The 17,701-nt window shown below is 58.3% G+C and overlaps 2 protein-coding genes across 2 annotated transcripts; both read left to right on the top strand.

Moving 5' to 3' along the window:
• Window positions 1–3,491: 3,491 nt before the first annotated feature.
• Window positions 3,492–8,138, top strand: AQP5 (aquaporin 5). Its single transcript, XM_058558307.1, has 4 exons — window positions 3,492–5,255; window positions 6,317–6,481; window positions 6,890–6,973; window positions 7,759–8,138. Exons 1-4 carry the CDS (start codon window positions 4,893–4,895, stop codon window positions 7,942–7,944), a joined length of 798 nt encoding a protein of 265 aa, XP_058414290.1. The 5' UTR covers window positions 3,492–4,892; the 3' UTR covers window positions 7,945–8,138.
• A 6,734-nt stretch (window positions 8,139–14,872) lies between these two features.
• AQP6 (aquaporin 6) lies at window positions 14,873–17,379 on the top strand. Its single transcript, XM_058557544.1, has 4 exons — window positions 14,873–15,265; window positions 16,054–16,212; window positions 16,458–16,538; window positions 17,167–17,379. Exons 1-4 carry the CDS (start codon window positions 14,873–14,875, stop codon window positions 17,377–17,379), a joined length of 846 nt encoding a protein of 281 aa, XP_058413527.1.
• The last annotated feature ends 322 nt before the right edge of the window (window positions 17,380–17,701 follow it).

Raw genomic sequence — 17,701 nt, 5'->3', positions numbered from 1 at the left:
CACTGTCTTATTGGAAACAGGGCCTGGGGCAGGGCCGCAGCACGGCAGGGAGAAAAATGACAAAACATGGGGCTGGTCTCTGCCTTTGGAGAGCACCCAGTCTGGAGGAGAGTGGAGGTCAGACACACCCCAAATCAGACAGAGGCAGGGCCGCATGGAGGCAGGTGCATAGGCCTCTAGCTCCCCAAGCCGGGGACAAAGAAGCCTCTGAGCTGAAGGGAGGAAGTGGCTGACCACTGGGTCCCAGCAGCATCCATTCCCAAATTCCAACTCGGTACCAGATGACTTTGTACCTGCAGATGTTGCTTTGATGTTGTTCTGTATCTCTAAGCAGTGATTCTGTTTATATTCAATGCCTCCCAGCTAGGCTGTAAGCCCTTTGGGGCAGGGCTCCTTCCAGTTCTTGGATGGCATTCTCCTAGCTATCCTCCATCATTTGTCTTGTCTAGCACAGTGCTCTGCATATAGTAGGCACTCAATAAATGCTCATTTGCCAATAAGTGCCGTTTCTTCCACAGCTTAGAAATGGTCAATACGGTCCAAGGTGCCAAGAGACAGACTGGGGTCTCTGGCATGTCATGAGCTCCCCAGAGCTGCTGTTAGGAATGGTGTAGAGGGGATTTCAATGCTGAATAAGAAGCTCAACCAAGGTGGCATGTGGTGGCAAATTCCCACTGCCAGCCTGGCCAAAATGGGCATCCTTTGTGACCCAGGTGTCACCTTGGAGAGAGAGGGCACCAAGACATGGGCAGGCTGTGTGGCCTCCAGAGAGAGCAAAGAACAGTCCCTTTTGGTCCCCTCATGCTGGCTGTAGCACCGTGTTGGGAAGTCAGGGCAGGGACCTCCAGAGTCTGGGATGACACCTAACACTCCATATGTCCAAAACTGACCCCCTGCTCTTCTCCCCACACCTGCTCCTCCCACAGTCCTCCCATCTCAACCCATAGCAACTCCATCTTTCCAACTGCTCAGGCCAAAGAGCTCGAGTCATCCTCGACTCCTCGTTCTCACCCGCCAGGAGAGCTCCATCAGCGGATCCTGTCAGGTCTGCCTTCACAGGGGATCCAGAATCCCAGCACTGTCACCTGCAACACCACCCCTCAGATCCAGGCCACCACTATCTCTCTCTGGACAGGCGCCTACCTGTCTCCCTCCTTCCACTCCTGCCCCTCCAGGCTCTTCTCAACACAGCAGCAGAGGGGTCATGTTAAAGACTCTGTCAGACCACGCTAGGCCTCTACTCTCTCCAGTGAAGCCTGCAGGCCTTTCGGTGGCACACAAGCTCTGCCCACTTCTGTCACCTCTGTCCTATCTCCTACTCTCCCCCTTGCTCCCTCTGCTGCAGCAACACTGGCTGATCCCTCTGCCTGGAATGTTCTTCCCCCAGATATGTGCATGGTTCTTTCCCTCTCCTCCTTCAAGTCCTTGCTCAGATGTCACCTTCTCAATAAGACCTACACAGACAACCCATTTAAAATTTCAAAGAAACTCCATTCCTACCCCAGCACACCCAGTCCCCTTTAACATCTTCTATTTTTCCATAGCACTTACAGATTCTATCGTACTATATGATTTATGTATGTCCAGTGTTTATTGTTTGTCTCCTTTCACTAGCATATTAGCGTCACAAGGCAGTGACATTCTCTGCTAGCTCATGGCTGTATCCCCAGTGCCTATAACAGTGCTTGGTACATAGTAAGTGCTTAATAAATCTTTGTGGAAGGAACGAATGACTCTTCCCCAACACTGGGAATATGTGGAGCCCCGGGGGCATCACCTGCTGCCAATTAACCTACCATTTCTGCCCCCAGCCCCCAACTGCTCCCAGGGAATCCAGGGGTCCCTATGTCAGGAGAAGAGGGAAGGGGCTCTCCCGGAGAGATTCTAATGCCACTGCCACAAATGGGGACACCCAGCTCCCAGCCCAGAGAGTTCCCAGTGAAGCATTTCTCTGGGGCTGGCAGGGCAGGGCAAAGACAATTCCAGGACACCGTAGCTCCAGGAGTTTCTTGTGACACCCTAGGGACTGAGTGCCCCTGATGGTTAGAGAGAGATGGAAGGGGCTCAAGCACAGGCCTAGGAAACGTAACCAGCGGCCCCCTCTGAGCAGCCTTGACAGATGGGGTCTCCTTCTTCAGCCACACCAGGCCCATTCCTGACAACCCCGAGAGTCCCATCTCAGGTCACTGTGTGACCCTGGGCAAAGCAGTCACTTCTGAGTCTGGATGCCTCACAAGTAGCTCAGAATTAAGTCACACAGCAGAGGCCAAAGCCCTTGGTTAGCTGTAAAAAATTGGCCTCAAGTCCTCAGGTAGGAGCTTCCCTTGGTGGCCCAGCCTCCTGTTAGCACTGCCAAGTCCTGCCCTCTCCAAGATGATGGAGTTTGCGACCTATGATTCATGAAGACAGTGCCTGGAGAGAGAGGATGAGATGGAAGGTGAAAGGGTGCAGATTGGAGGCAAGTTCCACTGTGAAAGGGCCTGGCCCCCAAAGGCCTCTGGGGTCCTGAGGGTCATTGTTCCAGTCTGGGCCAGGCCCGCCCTGAGCCCTGAGCCCAGATGAAAATCCTGTATACAGCTGCCATGCTCTGCCAGGGGCAGGGCCCCAGGACCCACGGCAGAAAAGACAGACAGACCTCCTGCCTAAAGAGGAGAGACTTGGGGGAGGAGCTGCTCCAGCAGGAAACTGGGAGCAGAGCAGGAACAACAGTGGAGTTTCTTTGGTCCCTGTTTTCTTTGGCTTCTTACCTGCCACGGAGTACAGAGCCCGCTCCTCCAGATCCTTGGCTTTCCTCTGGGCCCCTCCCTTTAGCCATGGCCTGACAGACTGATAGAGGAGCACCTGTTCTCTCCCTCTGCTGCACCCTCCGGGGGCGTAGCTCCACACAGAGCCCTCAGGGGGCTTTTTAAATGATAGTCACAACATGAGGAAACTTTACTGAGCCTTACTCTGTGCAAGGCACTGTGCTAAGTGCCTCCCAAGGACACATCACGGGAGTGGTGGTGGGGTCTTCAGTGTAACTCCTCTCCTGGGATCCTGGGGGTGGGTCCCTGCCCCTCCTCCAAGCCCTGGAGGGCCCTCCAGCCTCATTCCCCACATGCCTAACCTGGGGATGGGAAGAGGGTGGGGTGGGAGGGCTGGTGGAGAACAGCGGGGAGCTCAGAGGGAAGGGGCAAAGACAGCAGGCGGGGGATTGGGAACTGGGAGAAAGTGTCACCCAGCCCTGGGGTGGGAGGACTTGACTTTGGGGGAACTGAAAAAGCCCACATGTAAGAGAGGCAGACATGGAAAATGAGGTAGAGATAGGGAGAAACAAAGTCACAGAAATTGAGGCAGAGGAACGGAGAAAGAGGAGATGGAAACTGAGAGGTGAATAGAGAGACGGAGATAGGGAGACTAAGGCTGAGACTGTGAAAGGAAGGAAGGAAAAAAACAGGGAAATTGAAAAGGGAGGGTGGGGCGGGAGGAAGAGAGGGAGAGCCTAAGAGACAGACTGAGCCTGAAATGAGAAAGAGAGAGATTCAGGAAAAGACTGCCAGAGGGAGAAGGACAGGGAGACTGAAGAGAGAGATAAAAAGTGAAAAACAGTGCCCGGGTTTGGAGGAAGAGACAAGGAGAAGGACAGAGGAGAGGCAGAGAGATTGCAAGAGGGAGAGAATTCAAGACTGAGAGTGGGTCTGAAAGAAGAGGAGACTCAGGAGATTGAAAGGAGGAGGAGCAGGAGGAAGAGGAGGAGCAGGACAAGGAAAACGGATAGCCAGCGTGGGGGGGCTTCTGGCAGGGAGGCGGCGAGGCCGAGACCCGGCGTGGAAGGGCAGTGGTGTGCCTGCACCCTCCCGGACCCCCCTCCGCCCCTCCGCCCCTCCGCCACAGTCCCAGGGCCTGTTCCCTGACCCCAAACAAAACGGAACCCGGGCATGCCCCCTCCCGTACTATGGACAAAGGGAACTCCTAGCCCCCACCTCCCTCGGGGACTGGCTGGGATTCCCTAGAGGGCTGTGCTCCTGGAGGGGCTGCGACAGCTGCCGAGGAGGGGCGCCTCCCGGGGTCTGCCTCCTCTTCCCAGGATTGCCTGGCTACTGGGCGTCGAGGATCGACAAGCGCGAGGCAGGCTGGCACGGAGCCACTTTTCCCAAAACGCCCCCACTCCAACCCCGGAGGCCTGCCTGGCCGGGGCGGGGTAGAGGCCCAGCCCGGCCGCCCGCCCCCGCCACCGGCCGGCTTGGAGCTGAGTGGCGCTGTCCTCAGGGAATCGCACCACTCCAGCTCAACCGGGAGTGAGGCTGGGTCAGGATGGCCAGGTCACAGGAGGAAAAGGAGGAGCTGGACCCGGAGACCGAAGAGAAGAAAAGGGGAAGACCACGGCCGGAGATAAAGGCCCAGCGGAGGCAGACGCCCAGAAGTTGGTAGTACCCGACAGCCCCGACCCAGCCAAGTCTCCCAGGGAGCCTGGGGGACACAGCGCGGAGGAGAGCGCACGAGCCGCCTGGAGTGCACCATGCGCGGGTCCCCGGCTGCCGGGCCCGTCTACACCGCCGCCTGGGTGGCGTGGTCCAGGCGGGTCCGCTGCTGCCCCGTCGGGGAGGCGGGCGTTGGGCCAGGGGCACGCGGGGCCGGAGACTGCGGCGAGCCCGAGGCTGCGGCGACGTTTCCACTCTGCGTGCTGCGCGGGCCCCCGGACGCGGGAGCCGCCCACTGCCCCCCCCGCGCTGGGCGCCCGCCGGGTATATAACGCGCCCCTGCAGGGCCTGACCCAGGCCGCTAGCCACGCAGTGCGCGCCCGGGTGTGCTGCCCAGCAGCTGAGAGCCAGCCCGCCGCCCCCTGCGCCGCTGCCGCCTCCCCGACGGGCGCCCCCTGCCGCGGCCGGAGCTGCCCCGCCTCCGAGGCCACCATGAAGAAGGAGGTGTGCTCCGTGGCTTTCTTCAGGGCCGTGTTCGCCGAGTTCCTGGCCACTCTCATCTTCGTCTTCTTAGGCCTCGGCTCGGCCCTCAAGTGGCCGTCGGCGCTGCCCTCCATCCTGCAGATCGCGCTGGCCTTTGGCCTGGCCATAGGCACCCTGGTCCAGGCCCTGGGGCCTGTGAGCGGAGGCCACATGAACCCCGCCATCACACTGGCCCTCTTTGTGGGCAATCAGATCTCCCTGCTCCGGACTGTCTTCTACGTGGTGGCCCAACTGATGGGCGCCATTACTGGGGCGGGCATCCTCTATGGGCTGGCACCGCTCAATGCCCGGGGCAATCTGGCAGTCAACGCGGTGAGTGCCCATGGGGCTGAGGGTGGGACTGGGACCCTGGGGCGGGCTCCGGACCAGGCACCCACAGCCCATCTCAAGAATGGGTGCCACAGAGTGGGCCAGGAGGTGGCAGCCTTCTAAGCTGAGGAAGATGAATCTCCAGGCTGGCTGTGCCCCTGCCCAGACTCCCTGGTTCATACCCACTCCTCTGCCCTCTCCGCTCCTGCTGCACCGTCCTGGCCTCTCTTGGTGCCTACTGCCCCTCCTTTCTTGCCCGAAACTTCTTCCTTTTCTCGTGGCTCATCTCTGAGTTCTGCCTTCTTCTTGGGCCCCTCACAGTCCCTATCTCCTCCTCAGTGGAGTGGTTTCATGTAACCATTGGAGAGAAATGGGTTGTAATCCTGGCTTCGGGTGACTCTGGCCTCTCTGGGTCTTATTTTTCTCAGCCATTACGTGGGGATGATCATAAGCTACCACAACAGGTGTCAAGGGGATTCCATTTAGAAACCATGTGTGGGATCGCCTAAAGCAGAGCCAGTGCATAGGGTCTCTGCTGAATATTGGTTCCTGCTCCTGGCCCCTTGCTGTCTCCTCCCCAAGCCCCAGATTCAGCCCCCATGGCCCATGCAAACTGGGTTCATTAATCAAACACAGAGGAGGATTTTCTCGGCCATTGTCAAGCCGTGAGTCAGCCCCACCGGAGAGACGGGTTTGAGGTTGGTACTGGCAGCAAGTCAGGCACGGGCGGGAGGCAGGCTGGAGGGTGCAGTAGGCAAACTGGGCAGCTGCCCACAGGAGGGAGGGTAAGTGCCAGCTTGTGGGGGTTGGGGACTGGGCAGAACCGTTGACAGGACTGTGTCCAGGAAAAGCTCCCCTCATACTCTGCCCTTTGGCCACAGGCCTGAGCTCCAAGCTTTGTGCACACTGTGAAGTAGATAGTCATTTCAGCAAGTGACCTCCCTGATGTGATGTACTCAGGGCTGGGCTTCCAGGTGTCCTTAGAGGCCCAAAGCCCCATCCCCCCAAGCCCCTGGCCATACAGCCAGGAGAAGGCAGAGGTCCAACCCATCCTGCCCTTGCAGCTCAACAACAACACGACGCCAGGCCAGGCCATGGTGGTGGAGCTGATCCTGACCTTCCAGCTGGCGCTCTGCATCTTCTCCTCCACCGACTCCCGCCGCACCAGCCCTGTGGGCTCCCCAGCCCTGTCCATCGGCCTGTCCGTCACACTGGGCCACCTCGTGGGGGTGAGCAGTGCTGCCACGCGGCTGGGGTTGGGGGGAGCCCCTCGGGGCAAATAATGGGGCCCTGGAGCAGCACCCCTCCCGACCACTGAGTGAAGTTAAGGCCTGGAGTGGGGCTACTGTACTCTGGCCAGACTTGATCCCCCAAAACCTTCTCTAGCCTGAGGAAAGATGGGAGTACGCGGGAGGGAGCTGGGGTGAGGGCAGGAAAGCAAGCCCAAGCTGAGGACAGAGAAGAGAGGAGGGGCGTCAGGACCTGTTGAGGGAGAGGTCACCAGCTTAGGAATCCGGAGACTTGAGTTGGAGCCATGGCTGAGCCCCTAAACTGCTGGGTGACCCTGGGAGAGTCGGGGACCCCGTGGGAGTGGACAAGCACATTGCCCTCTTCACCGCCTCCCTCCCTATGTCCAGATCTACTTCACCGGCTGCTCCATGAACCCAGCCCGCTCTTTGGGCCCCGCAGTGGTCATGAGGCGGTTCAACTCCACGCACTGGGTGAGTCTGGGCCCTCCCCTGGCTCCCTGGCAATGAGGGCCTGGAAACCCAGCCACGGCAGCCAAGAGCTAACTGGACTTTCTGGGTGCTGTGGACCCAGAGCTTGAGGGTGGGCTGTGGGAGCAGTGGCTGGAGAGAGAAAAGGACACAAGAGGGGATGGGATGCAGCAAGAGCAAGGGCAGAGGTCGATTTATATGGCCTGAGCCCCTGGGGACTAAGGAAAGGGATCTGTCCCTCCGTGTTGATGTCCTCTGAGGATTTTGTATCTGTCCCTCCGGAGGTCTGTGTATCTGTCCTCTCTGATGTTTTATTTATCTTTCCCTGTTGAGGGGGTTGGGAGAGTCTTCCTTCCTGTGTGTCTGTCCCTCTAGACAATCTGTGTGTCACCTCCTTTGAGAGCTCATAGTCTTTCTCTCCAGAGTCTGTCTCTATCCCTCTGTGGAAGGGAGAGGACTCTCTGTTCGTCTCTCTGAGGAGGTGCATGTCTGTTCCCTCTGAAGGTTCATTTGTCTCTCTTTAGGGTAGGGTTGGAGGAGCTCTGTCCCTCTGGGGATCTGTGTGTCTCCTTTGAGGATCTGGGTGTCTGTGCTCCATGTCCCTGTCATTGGGGAGTGGGGTGTCAGTATGTCTGTCCCTGAGGTGGGAGGAAGTCTTCCCCTCTGGAGGTCTGGAAGTCTGTATGTCCCTCTCCTCTGAGGGTCCATGGGTCTGCCCTCTGGAGGGGGGAGGTCTTGATCTCTGAGGCCTGGGGCTCAGCCCCCTGACGCTGCTCTGCCTCCACCAGGTCTTCTGGGTGGGGCCCATCCTGGGGGCTGCCCTGGCTGCCATCATCTACTTCTACCTGCTCTTCCCCAACTCCCTGAGCCTGAGTGATCGTGTGGCCGTCATCAAGGGCACCTACGAGCCTGAGGAGGATTGGGAGGAGCAGCGGGAGGAGCGGAAGAAGACCATGGAGCTGACCGCTCACTGACAGTGTCAGGCTGGGGCCAGCTCCTCAGCCCCCGAACCGCACGGGAAAAAAGAAAAAAATATGACAGCAAAGCTTCCTTCCCCCACAGCGGGGTCCTCTGGGCAGGGGAGGCCGTGCTGGTTCCCCAGGCTGCACAGTTAGAGATGGGAGCAGGAACCCATGATGGGACTCTTGGGGTGGGAGCCAGGGGCTGGGCTCTGGTGGGGAGGGGGTCTCTCTGGGACAGGGCAGACTGTTGCCCTGAGGTCAGACCTCAGAGATTGTGAACCCAAGCCGGGAAGGAGTGGCCTGCAGCCTGAATCCCCCAACCCTTCTCAGTCCCTCCTCAAGATCCAAAGGGATCCCAGCCCCTAAGACAGCAGAGGCTGACCCTCCCTAGAGCTCCTTAGGAGGGAGACTGGTTCATTAACTGCTGCCTTATTTATTTCTGGTCAAGGATGCTTGGAGTAGGGCTGCTGGTGTTTGGGGTGGAGGCTTACCCAATAAACCACTGACATTCATGATCGGCCTCATCTCTCCCCAGAAGCCTCTCCTTGGGACACCCCAGCACATCACTTCTCCTCTTTGTCATCCCGCACCCTCCCCCACAGGCTCCACAGTCCTCTGTGGAAAGAAAGGGAAGCTGAGGCCAGGGGAAACCTAGAGAGTCAGAGATGGGGGTCGGGGGAGAGAGAGGAGACCAAATATAGACATAGAGCTAGAGGTTAGGAGGGGGCAGTGGGAGCAGAGAAGGAGGGATCCTCACTGAGTCACTTGCCTGCTCTCCCCTCCCACCTCAGCTATGTCAAGTCCCTGCCACTTGAGGAGGGCCTGACACCAGTGCCCGGGTGTGCCAGGCAGGGTGGAGGTGAGGTGAACGAGCTAGTAGCCCCTTGAGATGCCAAGGGGGTGACCAGCCAGGTCTGTCATCAGGGAGGAGACACAGCCCTGGAGGTCCCTCTCTGCACTGCCATGTTCCAGAAAGATGACATGTTGGGATCCTGTGCTCAGAAGGAGCAACCCCCTGCCCCCCACCCCACACACACACCACCCCACACACACACATCTCCAGAAGCCACACCTGGCCCAGCGGCCCAGCTCTTTTCCGGGTCTCCTCTCCCCTGCCTCTGCCGGCCAGTGTTCTGCCATCTTCCCCTCTGGGCCTGCAGCTCTGCCCTCACCTGCGCTTGTCCCCTTGCTGCTGACACTCCTTGGGAAACCTCCTTAACTAGCCAAGCCCCCATCCCTTAAGCTTAAGCTATAAGATGAGGATAGAAAATGCTTCCCTCACAGGGTTGTCGTGGGGATCCGAGATGAGAGTTCGATTCCTGGGAGCAGTCTGCTCTCTGGGGGGAAAAGGGTGGAAGTCATGTGGATGAGCAGCTCAGGACACAGCCCCGTGTCATCGTTAAGGAGTCTGGCTTGGAGCTGGAGAACCTGAGTTCAAATCTTGCTGCACAACTTTGGGTAACATAAGTTCCTGAGCTTTACTTACCTCATCTGTAAAACGGGGATACTTGTACCCATCTCATGGGTTGTGAGGATAAACTGAGACAGTGGATGGAAGTAAAACCCTTGTGCAAACAGGGCCAGGTGCCTCAGAGTGAGTGCTCAATAAACTAATAGTGTGAGAAAAAAAACCAGCGTGCACACATCTGGGACCCCAGCCACACCCCAGTTCTGGGCCTCTGCTCTCCTGAGAGTGTTTGAACCTGAGCCCCCCCTTCTCCCTAGTATGGGAACCTCTCCTGGTGGTCTTAAGTTTTACCTCAGAAGAGGAGGGGCCGGGAGGGCCAGGAGATGGACTGAGAAGGGGTGGGAGAAGCTATCCACCCTGGGGGGCAAGGGTCAGCCCCAGGGGACACAGGTGAGGAGGGGCAGACTCCCTAGCCCTCCCCCAGACTCGAGTCTAGTATCTGTAAATGGGAGCCGCAACTGCCCCTGCCCTGCACGCCCCGTCGTCTTACAGGGAACCCCAAAGGGCAGCGTGTGTGAGACCCTCAGTGCAGGAGCAGGACCCCGCCCGCGCCTCCGTCCCTCTGCCGCCAGTGCCCACTCCGACCAGCAGGGGGGGACCTCGTCCGCCGAATCCACCGCTGCTGCGCTTCCTCTTCCCCAAGTCCTGGGTCTGGGCTCCAGCCAGAGGGGGCGCGGGGGGTGGAGGACACGAGGAGTCTCGCAGGCCAGCTACCCCCAGTCCACCCCCACCCCACACTATCCGGGAGGGCGTACAGAAAAGACCTCAGTCTCCAGAAGACTCAGGTACAAGCACAGCCATGACTGGAAGCCTGGTCTCTCCCTCCAGCCCAGCAACTTGCGTTCCTTTCTCTGACGGGCTCCGAGGGTGAACTGGGGCCTATGAGAGACAGACCCTCAAGGGTGGGTGGGCGCCCAGGCCGAGGGAGTTACAGGGGCGGCCAGAGGGCGAGGGTCCGCCTCGGGCTTTGGGCTGACAGGTCGGAGATGTTGGGCCGGCAGAGGGCGCTGTGCTCCTTGGTGTCTGATCTTCACGCGTTCCTCAGTCTGGGCTCACAAAGACCTGCGCTCCCAGGAGCACGCACACACACGAACCCCGCACATCTACACCGACCTTCACGTGTACCCGAGGGGCTGCGTCTTCCCGGCATAGGCTGCTCCCTCCGTGTGTGTGGAGAGCCACGTTCTCTCTCAAAGGGCTGCTAGGGAGCAGACCTAGGAGCCTGGCTCCATGCACTCTCCGAGAGGCACCGGTGCGTGTCATAACCACGCATACACATGCTCAGTCGCCTCTCTGACCCTCTGCTCCACCTGAAGACGGAACCCAGGAAGCGCTTTGATTGTTCCATGGGAGGCTTCCTCCTCCCCCTCTCCCCCTCTGCCCAGGGGCTGTCAGTTTTTACCACATGATGGAGAGATGGAGGAAGACTGGGGTAAAGGCGGGGAATAGACGGAGGGTTGCCTGTCCAGATGGATGGACAGGAAGAGGGTTGCTGGGAGGGTCAGCTTTCTCAGCCCGAGCTCAAATTGCCCCTGGTGCACACGCACATGCTGACACACACACCTCCTCATGGAGATGCTCACCCCAGTAGTCTGGGGAGGCCAGAGACAGGCCTTTGGGAGGTTACAAGCACACAGCCACCTGACAGGCAGCTCTAGGCAGCCAAGTGTGGGGGCCTTGGCAAAAGGCCTCTGAGCTGAGTGACCTCAAAGTGTGGCACTAGAGCCTAGGACTGCTGGGTCCAGGGGGGATTAGTGGCTGGAGTTCGAGCAAGCCCTGGCTAATGCCCACCTGGCCTCAGGGGGTAAAGGACATTGTCCCATGCCAGGCAGGGCCCCCAGGACGCTCTGCTCCAGGCCTGCTGGAGACAAAGGCTGCCAGGGCCCAGAGCAGGGGCCGCAGGTGCTGCTTGTCCTAGAGGTGCCACAGCGACTAGGACCCTTCCCGCCCCAGCCCAGTCCTCACAGCTATCTCACTGGAGAGGGGAGGGGAGTGCCAATTCTAACAGCCAACATTTTCTGACTTGGAGACACTCTCCTAGGTATCAGCACATGTACTCTAACGACACATGGGGAGGTGGGAATTATCATCTTCATTTTATAAGTGGGGAAACTGAGGCCGCAGAAGTTAAGCGCTGGTCAGGGGAACAGTATATACATGGCAACGTTCAAATGCTTTCCCTTGTACTGTCTGATCAACGGCTCTCAACAGAGAGGCATCACTGCCGTTCAGTGCCTGGTGCACAGGTGCAGAAACCGAGGCTAGGTCAGATGTAGGGACTGGTAAGTATCTGTCCCAAAGCCCTCCATGGCCCTGTCTGAGGGGAGAAAAGGAGATGCCCTGGAGGTTCCCTGGGACAACCCCTAGGCAGGGAACCCACCGTGCCAGGGAGGAGTGTCACACACACTGCCCCCACAGCCACAGTCCTTCATTCCTTGAGCATCTATTGAAAGACTCCTCTATGCCAGGCAAGCACGGGAGTCTGTGCTGGAACAGTGGAGGCACTGAGGGGGCCGAAGCCAGAAGTAGCCTCTGGCTTTGCTCAAACCCAACTTCTCTACGAAGCTTGCCCTGATTCTGCTGGAGAGGAAAATCAGGACAGGCTCCACGGAGGAACTGGACTTGAGCAAAGTCTTGAAAGAGAGACAAAGAGGAAAGACATTCCAAACCCGTGGTCCTTCCACTACTCCATGATTACCCGGGCAGGTTATAAAGAGGAAGCCGGGAGAGAGAGAAGAGAAAAGCACAGCGGAGACTGGGGATGGCCAAGAGATGGCCCCAGTCGCTCAAAGAGCACAGGGACGGGCCCCTGACTTAGACACAGGAGAGGGCTGCCTCTTGTTCAGGGCCAGAGTGAAGCTGGTGAGGGCATGGGGCAGCTGCAGGTGAGTTTGCGCCTGGGGAAGAAGGATGGGAAGACGTCTTGCCTGCTAGTTTCGCTTTCTAGCTGGAACAGGAGGCAAGTTGATTGGCTGGAAGAAAACCAGAGTGAGTAGGGTACTTGCAGAGAGTGGGGAAGGTTTGAAGTAGGCCTTAGAAACTGGGGAGAGAGCCGACTAGGGTGGTGTAAGGATTGCTGAGCAGAGCTGCCACCCCTGCTGGGGCCAGAGACCATGGACTTGTCATGGCAGCAGTCTACACGGCTGGGCGAGTTTCTCCAGCAGTGCTCAGCAGCACAGATTGGGGGCAGAGGGGTGTGGAGGAGAATGAGAATGGAGAGATGTGGGGAGTGGGGTGGAGAGAACAGGGAGCTGGGACAGGGGCGCTGAGGTGAGATGCTGGGGGATCTAGCTGGAGAGGGAAGGGTGAAGCCAGGGCAGCTGGAAGAACTGAAAGGGGATGGGGAAGGGATTTTACTGGGACTGAGACAGGGGAGAGTGGATGCACAGAGCCTGTGATCAGAGCTGGGATGTTTCACTTGAAGATTTCAGAGGGCCCAGTCCCAGGTGAGGGCGAGTACAAGGCTGTAAGAATAGCCGGCTGAAATGAAGCAGATATGAAAATCACCTGCCTCCAGGAGGTCAAGAAAGTTTTATTCACTCATTCATTCATTCAACAGATATTTATTGAGCACCTACTATGGCCGATTCCTGTGCAAAACACTACATGTAGGAGTGAACAAAACTTGGTTCCTGCCTCCTAAGGGGCTCACCACCTCATTGAGGGAGACACATTAACACCATGACAACACCCTATGGTGACTGTAGTACGAAAATGCCCAGGTATGGTGGGAGCACTCAGGGGGCCTCCCCCAGAAAAAGAGGAGGTGACATCAAAGCTGAGCCTTAGAAATGGGTTAGGAGTTACCCCAGCAAAGGATGTGGGAAAGGCTTTCCAAGGAGAGGAGAGGGCATCCTCCAAGGAGAGACAAGCATGGAGTGTTCCAGAACCACTGGCCATTTGGTGAGGCCAGAGGGTAAAGGACAAGGCAAGGACTGGGGAGAGGAGAGATAAGAGGAACAGGATCCCAGAGGACCAGGCATGGAGCTCACAGAGGGAATGGGAGCCTTTGAAGTGATTTTAGCGGAGGAGCAGCAGGATCAGATTTGCATTTGAGAAAGATCACTGGGCTGCAGTGTGGATAATTGATTGGAGCGGAGCAAGGGAGCAGACGGAGAGAATGGTTAAAGGCTGCAGGGCCGCAGGGGTGGCAAGAAGAGGGCACAGTCAAGAAATAGTTAGGATTCAAAATCAGCAGGACTTGATGCCCTTCTTGGATGGGGGCAGGAAGGAGAGAAGGGTCAAGGATGCTTCCCAGGTGCCATCAACTGAGCTGGAGAAAACAGGAGGAGTGCGTTTGGAGAACTGGGGAGAGATGAGAATCTCATTTTGAGACAGGTTGTGTTTGAGGAGCCTGAGGACAAACAGGGGACATCCACTGGGCAGGGAGATATGGCCAGGGGTGAGGTCAGGGCACCCAGATGTGGTTAAGAAGTGAAGACAGTTATTTTAACAGCAAGACAGGTTCTTCTTAGGAAGGGAACGCCTTTGTTTGAGAAAATACCTTGATATGCGGCTGGGAATAAAAGGTCAGAGCCTAGGGCGAGGGTGCCTCTAGGGCAGCAGAGCCACAAAAATGGTTAAGCTGCCCTGTGTGAGACGTTTGAGGAATTGTTTTGGCCCTAGAGAAGGAGGAGAGGAGAGACTCGAGGGGGGAGGGACAGAGAACAGAGGGGGAGGACAAGGGGAAGTGAGTGAAGGACCAGTGGAAATTCCCAGCTGGCAGAGGTGCCCACTGCCATGTGTTCTGTCTGATTAGCTGTGGAATAAACCCCTCCTCCATCTTCCCCCTCTGCACCCACATAGGCCCATGTCCTCAGTAAAGCTGACTCTATCACATCTGCTTTCTGTGAGTGGGGTTTTAGGTGGGAATGGAGGGAAGGGCTTATTTCACATCTGAGCTTATGGGCCACAGAAGAGTAGAGCCCTTTTGGAGGCAGAGCCTGCAGACAGAGGGACCAGGAGCCCCCCAAGAATGCACAGGACCCTCTGAAGCAGGCCTTGGACTTGGGGATCTGAGTGATCTTGCTCTATCTAAGCTAACATGGGGGATGTGAGCACACTGGAATGCCACGCCCACCACTGCTCCTGCACCTGCGGCCCCCAGGCTGGGCCTCTGCCCACAGCAGAGTTAGGCCTGTCCAGCTTGGAAACTCCGGAGGTTCCAGCTCAGCGGCTGGGGACCGCCTCCCTCCCCCAGCTGTCAGGTGAGCTCAGGGTGGAATGGGCATGTGAGCACCACCCCTCATGCCACCCCAACACCTCCCACCCACCCAGACACACATAACCCTGTCACCCCACTCCCAGCACAGTCCTTGGTGGAGGAGCTGCGGGTGGGAGCCAGAGAAGCCTCTAGGCAGTGAGACAGGCAGAGCAGGCCAGAGACGAGAGACCAGAGGAGACAGAGGAGATCAGAAGCAAGAGAAACAGAGAGCAAAGGAGGCAACAGCCAGGCACCAGGACCTGGACACAATGGAGTCGGGCAGACACTGCTTGGCCAAGACGCTGGTGTGCCACCTCTGGTCGGCCATCAGCAAGGCGCTGTTCGCTGAGTTCCTGGCCACAGGGCTGTACGTGTTCTTTGGCGTGGGCTCGGCTCTGCGCTGGCCCTCAACGCTTCCCTCTGTGCTGCAGATCGCCATCACCATCAACATGGCAACGGCCATGGTTGTGCAAGTCACCTGGAAGGCCAGTGGGGCCCACGTCAACCCCGCTGTGACGCTGGCCTTCCTTGTGGCCTCCCAAATCTCCCTGCCCCGCGCTGTGGCCTATGTGGCCGCCCAGCTGGCAGGGGCCACAGTGGGGGCCGCTCTGCTTTACGGGGTCACGCCAGGGCATATCCGAGAGACCCTTGGGGTCAATGTGGTAAGTGCAGGGAGGGGCATCTGGCAGGACCAGGAGGGGGTGTCCAAACAGGTGGTAAGGGTGGAGTGCCAGGCCCGAGGAGAGGGGACAGTGAGGTAACAACTTGGCCACATGCTCCACACCTGCTCTAGGCTGGGCCCTGGGCCCCAGGGGAACCAGACTGTGGCCTTAGGGCAGGAGGAGCAGGAATGGGACTAGGACCTCATGCGAGGACCAGGTGAGGCAGGAGGAGCCACACCAAGGAGCAGGAGTCGGAGAAGGTCCAGGCATTTAAGGGTCATGGTAGCCAGGGAGGGCTGGGGCTGTGAGTAGTGGCAGGGACCCTGCACACACTTCGTCTTCTCCCCGTGTTCCTCCCTCCCCAGCACCCTGAGGCCTGTCTCAGTACCCCCCGCCCCTCTCCGCAGATTTCCCTAATGGTCTATGTTCCACCTACTTCCTCAAATCTCCTCCTTCCACTGCCACCCGCGGTCTCCTCCCAGGCTGCTCGCAAGCACGCACCCCAGCTTCTCTGAGCCTTTCCTTTCCTGCCAGTCCTTGCCCCTGCCTCCTCTCTGAACCCTTGGCCTCAACCAACCAGGGAGGTAGGAGGAGTGCCACTCACTTCTGCAGGGAGCAAGTGGGCTGACCTGAACCCCACCACACAGCTCTCCCTGGTCTGTCATCTCCTTAAGTCCTGGAACTGGCTGTGGTGAGGTGTCACCCCCTTACAGTGAGGAAATGAGGCCCAGGGGGTCACCTTCCCTTGGCAGAACCTGCATTGGCTCCAGTGTAACCCCCTTGCCCAGGTCCGGAACAGCGTCTCGACCGGCCAAGCGGTGGCAGTGGAGGTAGTTCTGACCCTGCAGATGGTGCTCTGTGTCTTTGCTTCCACTGACAGCCGTCAGGCTTCAGGCTCCCCAGCTGCCATGATTGGAGTCTCTATGGCAGTGGGCCACCTCATTGGGGTAAGAGGCAAACAGGATACTGTGCAGGTACACTCACTGGTCTCTCCCTGGGGAGGCTGCAGGGGCCCTGAAGGCTAGGAATTATCTCCCTTGGGGCTAAGGCTATGCCCCACACTCCAGGCCCAGGATATGGTGCTGTGGAGGCTAAGGCTGGGGCCAGGGCTCTGAGCCAGGGCAGAGGGGACTGTCCCATCCCAGGCCTGCCTTAATCTTCCTCACACCCTGAACCAGCACTCGTTCCCCAGATCTACTTCACCGGCTGCTCCATGAACCCAGCCCGCTCCTTCGGTCCTGCGGTCATCATGGGGAAGTTCACAGTCCACTGGGTGAGACCCTCTGCTGGCAGCCCCGAGGAAGGGAGAGGCCCAAGTAGGGGATGGGGACTGCGGCTTTTACTAGTGGTGGGGAGACAAGTCCCCCTACCACAGACCATCTGACCCCCAATGGAGGTTTCCCTAAGCTCAGAAGACCAGGGAGAGTATCCTGGCTGGTACTTCCTTTCTCTGCAGCTTCAATAGCCCAGGAGACCAGTGGACTGACCAGGGCGGGAGTTGCAGCCTTGGCCCAGGCCTCAAGTCCTGGCTGTTTCCTAATTCACTTTCTCCAGCTGGACCAATTTCCAAACTTGGATAAAGAAAAAGACAAACAGAAATAGACACACGCCAGCAGAGACAGGAAGAACACTAGCCAGGGCTCCTGGCTGGAACAGGGGAGGCAAGAGGAGAGAGGCAGGAGTGGTGAGGAGACTGGGCCTGCCCTGTGGGAGGCAAAGTCCCCCTACCTGCCTGACCTCGGGGGGCAGGACACGTGCTTCTCAAATTCGCCACCTTGTAGGCAGCGCGAGGGTTCCTGGGAGACCAAGTCCAACACTAAGGAACCAGACAGGGGTCCCAAAGCCACCTTATGACTCTGATAGCTCACGAGCAGGGTGCCCACTTCTCTTTGCCTCCTCAGATCTTCTGGGTGGGACCCCTGACGGGGGCTGTCCTGGCTTCGCTGATCTACAACTTTATCCTGTTCCCTGACACCAAGACCCTGGCCCAGCGACTGGCCATCCTCAAGGGCACCACAGAGGTGGAGACAGCGGTAGGGGTAGAGCCCCAGAAGAAAGAATCTGAGCCCAGTTCAGGGGACATTGAAATGGAGAGTGTGGGTCAGATAGCATAGAACTGGGCCCCCACCCTCAGGCTTCTGAGAGGAGCCCTGAAGGCGGCAGCATGATTTGTATGACCCAACTTCAGGTTTGGGGGGGGGGCGGGGGGGTGCACAGGACGGACGAGGGGGGTGTCCTGCTCACAAGAGGGGATGGGGAGGCTTGGCCTTGTGTCCTGACAAGGTGGCCGGGGGTTGCCAGTCCCTATCCCCGGTGTTACATTTCTAGACAGTAAGAATCTGTGGAGCAAATCTGTTCAGGTTCCTCCTCCTCCGTCTCTTAATGGGGACAGCAGAGGGAGGCAGGGGGATTCATGATTGCCCTCCCCTTCTCTCA

The sequence above is a fragment of the Diceros bicornis genome, chromosome 17 (assembly GCF_020826845.1).
Source record: "Diceros bicornis minor isolate mBicDic1 chromosome 17, mDicBic1.mat.cur, whole genome shotgun sequence".
In the NCBI taxonomy this organism is placed as follows: Eukaryota; Metazoa; Chordata; class Mammalia; order Perissodactyla; family Rhinocerotidae; genus Diceros; species Diceros bicornis.
The sequence above is the reverse complement of the archived record's forward strand: the minus strand, read 5'-3'. Positions and strand labels throughout refer to the sequence as shown.

Excerpts from the sequence above, each read along its gene's own strand:
- AQP6 (XM_058557544.1), top strand. The coding sequence starts at position 14,873 with ATGGAGTCGGGCAGACACTGCTTGGCCAAGACGCTGGTGTGCCACCTC. Across the intron at positions 16,213-16,457 it reads CAGTGGGCCACCTCATTGGG|ATCTACTTCACCGGCTGCTC; the intron begins GTAAGAGGCAAA and ends CTCGTTCCCCAG. Across the intron at positions 16,539-17,166 it reads GGAAGTTCACAGTCCACTGG|ATCTTCTGGGTGGGACCCCT; the intron begins GTGAGACCCTCT and ends TTGCCTCCTCAG.
- AQP5 (XM_058558307.1), top strand. The coding sequence starts at position 4,893 with ATGAAGAAGGAGGTGTGCTCCGTGGCTTTCTTCAGGGCCGTGTTCGCC. Across the intron at positions 6,482-6,889 it reads CACTGGGCCACCTCGTGGGG|ATCTACTTCACCGGCTGCTC; the intron begins GTGAGCAGTGCT and ends CCCTATGTCCAG. Across the intron at positions 6,974-7,758 it reads GGTTCAACTCCACGCACTGG|GTCTTCTGGGTGGGGCCCAT; the intron begins GTGAGTCTGGGC and ends TGCCTCCACCAG.